This window comes from Nicotiana tabacum, chromosome 23 (genome assembly GCF_000715075.1).
Source record: "Nicotiana tabacum cultivar K326 chromosome 23, ASM71507v2, whole genome shotgun sequence".
Taxonomy (NCBI): domain Eukaryota; kingdom Viridiplantae; phylum Streptophyta; class Magnoliopsida; order Solanales; family Solanaceae; genus Nicotiana; species Nicotiana tabacum.
The window spans coordinates 123,826,638-123,835,459 of NC_134102.1; the positions used below are offsets into that span (position 1 = coordinate 123,826,638).

Consider the following 8,822-nt stretch of genomic DNA (forward strand, 5'->3'; position numbering starts at 1 on the left):
TGAATAGAAAAACAAAAGGCGAAGAAGCAATGAAGAAAAATTAAAAAACCGAGAAAGAATAGGAAAAGATATATATAATGAAAATGGATTCGATGGATGTACACCGCAATTGCCACTTAGTTACTATGTACTAGTATTGTTTTCTTTTTGTTATTTTTTAAACATTTTATTTCATATTTCTTTTATTTGAGTAGAAGAAATTCTAGATACAACAAAAGTCTTATTACCTAATGAAAAAAACCGGTTAAAATGCAGTTCATCTAAACTCTAATTCAAATTAAAATACTAAATTCTGATTTCATCAAATATGTCGATTTTTTTTTTCATATGCGCGCCAATACACACACATATAAGATTTTATCTCTTCTATCTACTAAATTTTGTGAAAAATATTTTTAAATTCAGTGATAATTTTATAATCGCGCGAAGCGCGGGAAATTTCACTAGTTGAAAAATAAAATCAAAGAAGTTAGGCAGCAAATAGTGGAAGCAGAAAGAGTCCGGCGACGCGAGAGAAATTCCTCGCGTTAGGCCTCGCGACGCGAGGTCCAGCGCGGGCTACTTCGCATGTTCCATGTGGTGACGCACGGTGTTTGGGATTTGAGGCAATTTTGTCTCCTTTTTGGTATTGGACTTGGTTATTTCGCCTAGGCCTATTTCTACATCTATAAATAGTCACAAACACAATTTTTATATAACTTTTGATCAAGGGAGAGCACAGAGCCGCCGTGGAGGCTGGGTTTCATCTTTTCTTCCGCCAAACTTAGTAATTTTTATGTTCCTTTGTATGATTTGTTGTTTGGCTACTATATCTATGTGGAACTAAACTTCACATTCTAGGATTGTTCTTTCATGACTATTGTTATTCGAATATTGATTTTAATTTCTTAGTTTATTGTATTAGTTTATTTATTCAATCATGCACTTAATTATTTGATTGCTTGATCAACAATTGAATACTATCTACGAACCTATAATTGAACTCGAAAGTGGGAATTCTAGATTGCATATAGGATTGAGTAGAGCAAGTTCTTGAACCTGGCCATCGGGGAACAGATTCGCAGTTAGGATAGATATATACCTAATTGCCTTGCTTGGTTGATTTACAGGAATTATAAATGCGTTCTTGTAAGTTCTAATTCTATAGACATATAAGCGTAAGGTTAGCTTGAATAGACGAGTAAGAACTCGACAGATTTTTATGAGCAATATTAACCCTGTTAACCACTAAACTAAATAAATTAGTTAGTCAATTCAATTAAAGAATACAATAGGAATGTTAGATAACCCATAACCCTAGATCGTTTTCATCACATTGATAATATAAAAATCTGCTCTTCCTCTGTTTAAAGTTCATTAATTATTTTCTTTTTAGTTTAGTTATTTTATTTTTAGTTTAATTATTTTAATCCTTGTTCAAATAATTAGGATAGTCTGATCTAGTTAATAGTTGATAACAAGTCCTCGTGGGTTCGACATCCGACTTTTAGTCACTTTATTACTTGACGACCGCGTATACTTACGTGTGCGTTTGGCCGCAACATAGAGTTTACGGGTTCGAAAGTTTAGCGGTTCGGAAGTTTATGAAATTTGTGGGTTCGGAAGGTTGTTGGTTCGAAAGTTTATAGCTTCATGTTTATTGTATCTAAATTATTTATGAATACTCTTGAGAAGTTATTTTCCTTAATTTGCGTACCAAACACCAGAAAATGAATAAGATTACTACTTGTTTTCTAAGAAAATATTTTCTTAGAAAACATTTTCCGTTATACCAAACACACCCTATATGTTGGATAGTTTTAGCTTGTATAAATACTGCACGAACATATCAAACAAAGGCGAACAAGTATAGTTTTTCTCTATTTTGAAATGTAGACAAATATACCTTCTTTACTAAAACGGGCTGGAATGCAAGTATGCCTAATTTATACATACTGAGCTCTAATATCTAATGGGAGTAATAGATATCACTATATAACTTTTTGGAGGGCCTGCTATATAATTGGCTACTTTTCTTGAATTTTACTCTTAGCAGTTCTTATTCTCAAAGCAAGAAGTTGTCCTAATTAGACCATAAATTACATTTCGTGAAGTTCTATTTCTAGAGGGTCCAATTGACACCCAGGATTTGGAGGCAGCGGGGCACGTGAGCAAACTGCTCTGCTAGTCTAGTGCCTCCATCGGACTTTTGATCATAAGGGTAACAAGCAAAATATATCACCGGTTTCAACATATATATACATTCAAATTTTTTTGTTGAAGTTAACGGGGTCGGTGACCCCTCTTCTCCAAGCATATGTCCGCCTCTGCAATTGACCATCAGAGAGAAACTTATATCTGAAGAGATTTTTTAATAAAAATAATATTCTAAAAGAAAGAAAAAAAGAAAAAGAATGACAAGTTGAATAATGGATGCAGCTCCTCGGAGAAAATATTACTCCAGATTACAAAAAGGTGTCCTAAAAATCTTAAAAGTTGAACTCATCAAGTTTAAATTCTGAATTCGTCTCTAATTATCTTTCGTTTCATAATAATAGTAGCAGTGACGGGGAATGCCTAAAGTTTTTATGATTTTAATATGTCAAATGAGAATTTGACGCTTGAGATTTAAATGACAAATCATAGAAATTCAATTACCCTTCACGCTTATGCAATATTGGCAGAAACGTGGTTTGGTAGACTAAATATTGGTCACGCAAAGTCACAAATCATGTCTTTACCAGAATTTAAGGAAAATAAGATTTCAATGAAGTATTTTCTGTGGTTCATTCAATTTGATCTTTAACACTTGTAAGGCTGAAAAGACGCTGCCGGCATATCGATCCTACAACAAATTGCCAAAAGAAGAAATTCAAAATTAAAAAAAAAAAGAAATTTGGATATTTGTTGATTAAAATGACAATTTTGTTCCTTTAACTAGCATTACATTTCGATGAAAATGGAAGTAAAAAAAAAAAACTAGAAACAATTAAAAAATCTTTAATCAGTTTGTATTCACTATATGAAACTTTTGTTTCATCATGTTGTATTCTTGACTAAGCTCGCATTGATTACTAAGGTATTGCAAATATTTTACTGACTAATTTATTTCATGTGATTTTTAAGTCTACGTAGTCCCTTTTAAGCATCTTAAATGATTTTACCTTATCTTTTATGTGTGCTACTTGGGCACTCGATCTGTGTAGTGTGGTCATATATGATCATGTCTAATCTTGTTATGATCGTGCGCTCATCCTAGTTAAATATTTAAATTGTCGTTTACATTTAATTAGATACAAAATTCCGTCCAATCCCACCTTTTTAAATTCTTCTCATTAGGGTTAAATCTAATGTATAAGTTTATAAATATTCTAAATCGAAAAAGGAGGAGAGCTAAGTAGATTGACTATTATGTCGCTAGTTATTACTCAAGAGAAATCTTTGGTTTAGTAAATTTATGGCTTTAATTAAATATAATTTTAAAGTAATACGAAATTAAAAATAGTAAATATAGCTAAGCTATTATAATTAGAAGGGTAAAGAGAGGAAATTTCCTCTAAAAGTAGTTGAAGGAAAACCGGGGGCACCTACAAAAGGAGCTTGCCTTTGCACTAAATTTCTATACTAATTAGTTTTCTTCCCAAAACAGATAATGAAAGAAAGGTTTCCCTTGAAAAACAAATGATACGTCCATTTTGAATAATCAATAGCCAGAGAATTTCTGTGCAAAAAGAATCTGCAGAAAATAGGATTAAAAAGTAGACATTACTTTTTAATTGTCAAATACAAAGTTCCCTATATAGGGAAATCACTTATATTTATGACAAGAATTTGACAGGTAGATAGATAAATAGGAAGGAAAGAATCGTTGTGCATCCGTTGAATGGTAGCTGAAAGGAAAATACTAGCTTTCAAGAGAATTTGATTGAGTTTGGAAAAGTATTTGGAGAAAAAGAAAAAAAAGGGTTTCTTTTTCATGCATGCATGCATGAATAGGGTAGAGGAATAAAGAAGGGCAAATTACGCCCGAGGGAGAATAGGTAGAGGAATAAAGAAGGACAAATTAAGCCCGAGGGAACGGATTTCTTTTGATTCTGTTTCTTGCTAGAAAAGAAAATTAAAAATGATGGGAAGTAGAAAGAGGGAAATTATTGAGGATTTTGCAATAATAGGAGGGTTGATAGGGGTACAATTTATGTATGCAGGAAATTCAGTGGTTTCTAGTTATCTTATGATGTTAGGTTTCAAGCCTTCATCTCTCATTATCTTGTCTTCCTTGGCCACATTTCTCATCCTTTCTCCATTTTCCTTTATGTTTGAAAGGTAAAAATTTTCTTTCTCTTAATTTTTCTCTTGTTCATTGATTATTTAATTTATTGGCAAATTTTCCTAAATTAAGCTGCTTATATATATGTTTGCATGTTGATGTTGCAGGAGTCAATGGCCTAGGGGCATGAGTTTGAAGTTGTTGATTGAACTTTTTTTGATTTCTTTTGGAGGGTAAGTAAAGATGATTTTATGAGCTAGTAATTTAGTTTATTTCAAAGTTTTAGTATGGCTAAATATTAAATAGTTCCTTAAATTTTTTGCTTATTTTGCAGGGTTACATTGTTCCAATCTTTGTTCATGAAGGGAATCAAACTTACTTCTCCTGCAATGGCAACAGCTATGCCAAACCTTGCCCCAGGACTTATCTTTCTCATTGCTTGGGCTTTTGGGTATTATACCTTCCAGTTTCGTTTTTTTCTCTTTTTTCTGTTTGAGAGATGATTTTTCTGTTGGAAATTTGAGAAATAGGAGTATAACTAAATATATATGAAACAGAATAAAGAAAGAAGCTGAAATAATCGGCTGAGAGCAACATGGAAAGGGAGAATTTATATAGCCGACCCCAATTTGTATGGATTAAGGCATATTTGCTAGTGTTTCATGTACTTTGTGAGTACAACAACAACAAACCCACTTTAATCACACAAGTAGGGTGTGGGGAGGGTAGCGTGTACGCAGACCTTACCCCTACCTCGTAAAAATTCTACCACTGAGCTAAGATGGCTTGTACAACTTTGTGAGTGTCAATCTGATATCTAAGTGTGTGATGTGCAGATTAGAGAAAGTGGAGTTAAGATGCAAATACAGCAGAGCTAAAATAGCAGGAACATTATTGTGTGTTACAGGGGCTATACTTATGAGCCTAATGCAAAGTAGCTCAAATCCTAAAGAGATGCCTTCTTCACCTCCTGATCACAAGGACAACTTTTTTGATCCAGAAAAAATCAAAGGTTCAATGTATCTCATGGCAGCTATCGTCGTGTTATCAAGCAATATTGTCTTGCAGGTACAGGTCTAGTATTAACTAATCGTACCAATTTTACTAGGTCCCGTCAAGGGATAAAATTAGAACGACACAGAAAAGATTACTATGCTAGAATGATACATATAAGTCGAGAAATAGTATAGAGTTTTGATCAAATATTTAACTTGCAGGCAGCAACACTAGGAGATTTTCCAGCACCAATCTCCTTATGTGCTATAACTTCACTTATAGGAATGGTATTGACTGGAATTGTACAATTGATTCAACAAGGTAGTTTGGAGATTGGATTGCCCCTATTAAGTATCCGCGACTTAATTGGCTACTCCTTACTGGTAATTCATCAAATTCACTCAATATACTCATGTTAAGTTATGGTGCAGAGGAGCTAATTAGCAATGGAAAATTCTTTTAAAGTTCAAACTTTTGAGTTTTATCTACTGTTGGTTTGTGGTTGTGATCATAGGCAGGTATTGTTAGTGGAGCATGTGTAAGCTTCAATAATTGGGCAATGAAGAAAAGAGGGCCAGTTTTGGTTTCTGTATTTAGTCCTGTTGGCACTGTGTTAACTGTGGTTCTTTCTGCTATCACCTTGAGTGACACAATTACTATGGGAAGGTAATTAAACACCTTATCTACTTTCACTTGGATTTAATTTATACACTATTTCCAGGCTCAAGGGGAGCCTTGACGTAACTAGTATGGTCACGGGTTCGAGCCGTGAAAACAGTCTCTCGCAGAAATGCAGGGTAAAGCTGCATACAATAGACTATTATGGTCCGGCCCTTCCCTGAACCCTGCACATAGCCGGAGCTTAGTGCACCAAGTTGTCTTTTACTATTTTCTAGGCTACTAATCGCACTTTTCTTTTATAGACGGTTATCTGCAATTACCTTTTAAATGACATAATTTTATTTTTTTTGCAGCCTTGCTGGTATGTTTCTGATGTTTACGGGTCTGTATTTCGTGCTATGGGCTAAAAGGAAAGAAGGATTTCTAAATAATGATATCAACTCTTCAGAAAGTGAGTACGATGTGGAGAAGCCTCTTTTACATTAAATTTCTTCTTATTCTCTTTGTACTTCGTAGATTAATTAGTTTGTACATATAATTAGAAACCAACTTAGAGAAAGAGCGAGCATGTAATTTGTAGTAGTACAAATAGATAATATGTACTCATTAATCTAGACTTGGAGCTCAAAATATATAAAAATCAAAAGAGAAAAAAAGGAGGAAGAAAAAGGACAAAGAAAGACTTGATTATGATAGTTGAAGTTTTAAAAAAAATGCAAGTTACAATCCTAGTAATGTCTTTTATTTTGCAGTAGCATGACGGAATATGGGAATCAACATGTTGCTGTATTTCTGGCGTTTTGTTTTCCTTCACTTTTGGAAGCAGAAAGGGTAGATTTAAGATTTAGACCACATATGCAAATGATCTTTTTTTGTTAAAACTTAGAACTATATATATATATAAAATATAACCTCTGGAAAAGGGGATTGAATTAATGACCATAAGCTCACAATCATGTAATAATACATTTTTGTTCTTCCTTTTGAGTTTGCGGTTTGAGAATTCCCATGCACCTAGTGCCTTTAGCCTCTTACGGCAGAAAAACATACTAAATCATATTGCTACAATACTAGGATTGCTTTTTCTTGTTTTAGATTATGATATTAGTGGTGTCAAATTCAGCCTATGGAAATATAGTAGAAATGAGCTGCACTAATGAGCTGCTATTTAGGAATTAACCAATACGTTCTCAATTTTAATTTTTCAGCTCAATATTTTGGGATCCAAATGTCCTGAATTGACCTGAAATTAAGATTTTTAGTTCAAGTTTTAATGACAAAATAAATACTGGCTAATTTCTAAATAACAACCCTAAAAATGATTGTTTGTGCAGTCCCCTGGAAATATGTTCCATTGACAGGTTCAATTGCGCATAATTTAAGTTAGCCCATCAAAATTGATATTTCAAAATTGATGGAACGCATACAACCTGTCGTGACTTTATCCGGCGCGACGATGTATGTTGATATATCAAAACTGATATATTAGCTACAAATGATAATTAGACAAACTATAACTACGTATGCTAATTAGGCTCTAAACTATAGCATTTTATGAAAATTCCTCTTTGGATAACCTATGTAGTCCGTATTTATCAAACATAAAATGGATCGGCCTATCTTGATCCAAATTAAGTATGGACGAATTATGATCTAACCTATTCATTGATTTTAACTCGTCTAGATTTTGTCTAATCAACTCATTTGGGAAGAGAACAGTAGTGGTTTATGGAGATGGCATGCAGCTGAAAACAATGGTTTAAAAAAAAGATGAAGGAGATGGTTAAAACTTAAAAGAGATGGCTGTCTAGAGCTGTGTTTTCGGCGGATTTTTGGGGTTTAGGAGCAGAGGTTTCCTCTGATTTTTGCTTTGTATCCGTCTGTCTCCTCACTGTGCTTCTCTCCCCTTCTGCTCTATTCCTCTTTTATGCCATCCAATTTTGGACTCTCTCTTATCACGTGAACTTGGTGTCCAAGAAAGGATTTTTCTAGAATGAGTTGTAGTTTGTTAGAGGGAATTGAGGTGAGAAGAGGTGATTAGAGAGTGAGAGAAAAAGAAATATATATCTCCACTACTCCCATTACTTTTATCCTTGAGGTAAATAACCTCCCACATCTTTCCCGTGATCTCAATTGTTAATGTCATGTTTAAGACAATTATTTTATAACCTTTCTGTATAATAGTATAAATAGGGACATGAAATATGAAATGAATACACTCGAACACTTGATGAAATAAGAAAGTTATTTCTTATTCTCTTATTCTCTTATTCTACTTATTTTTTTGTTTTATGTTATTACTTTTAACTACATTTCCTAATAAAAATAAAATAATAAATGAGGATAAGGGACTACTTTCACTTTTTCTTTTCTTTTTTTCCGTTCTTTACTTTCTGTTTCTATTTTTTTCCTTCATTTAAAGATAATCCAAAGTAACAAAAACTAAAAATTAAATACTACTAAATTAAAATAGCAAAACAAATTCCAATTGCTTTAGATTAATAGGGAATAAATATTAGACAGAAGAATATAGTAACTATATTAAAGGGATTTAACTACTACTGTTACTAAGTATTTCCTAAAAAGCCTACAACTTAAAAATCACTAAATTGAGTAAAAATATTTTTGTGAAGTAAGATAAATAAAAAATGCTAGACAAAATACCAACTAGATAAAATCAAGGAAAATATTTCTGTAGTTTTCATTTTTAGGATAAAATAGAGCAAAAAGGTCAAAAATAATCAAAATAGCATTACTACACCTAAAACCAACACTAAGCACTAAAAGATGTAAAATTTTGGGGAGGGTCAAAAATTACATGTCTACACTTATTATATTTGGTTCTTTTATTTCTTAAATGAAAGGGCAACATATTTAGCATAATTGAGCTTTCCTTCTTGTAGAAGAAAATTATAAATCTCCTCTATTTGGCAAGTCCTTTTTTCTTGGAGGAAAATGT

The 8,822-nt window shown here is 32.8% G+C and overlaps 1 protein-coding gene across 2 annotated transcripts; it reads left to right on the forward strand.

Moving 5' to 3' along the window:
- Positions 1–3,596: 3,596 nt before the first annotated feature.
- On the forward strand, positions 3,597–6,948 carry LOC107809002 (WAT1-related protein At5g47470-like). Of its 2 annotated transcripts, XM_016633584.2 has the most exons (8): positions 3,597–4,302; positions 4,414–4,479; positions 4,581–4,697; positions 5,083–5,314; positions 5,464–5,625; positions 5,757–5,908; positions 6,217–6,314; positions 6,616–6,948. In XM_016633584.2, the coding sequence occupies exons 1-8, from the start codon at positions 4,103–4,105 to the stop codon at positions 6,621–6,623; spliced, it is 1,035 nt and encodes a 344-aa protein (XP_016489070.1). In that variant the 5' UTR covers positions 3,597–4,102; the 3' UTR covers positions 6,624–6,948. The 2 variants fall into 2 exon arrangements, with proteins under 2 accessions (XP_016489070.1, XP_016489069.1); XM_016633583.2 differs by lacking the exon at positions 6,616–6,948 and having other exon boundaries at positions 6,217–6,573.
- The last annotated feature ends 1,874 nt before the right edge of the window (positions 6,949–8,822 follow it).

Coding starts and splice junctions, on each gene's coding strand:
- LOC107809002 (XM_016633583.2), top strand. CDS start 4,103: ATGATGGGAAGTAGAAAGAGGGAAATTATTGAGGATTTTGCAATAATA. Junction 4,303..4,413: donor TTTTCCTTTATGTTTGAAAG/GTAAAAATTTTC, acceptor TTGATGTTGCAG/GAGTCAATGGCCTAGGGGCA. Junction 5,909..6,216: donor GACACAATTACTATGGGAAG/GTAATTAAACAC, acceptor TTTTTTTTGCAG/CCTTGCTGGTATGTTTCTGA.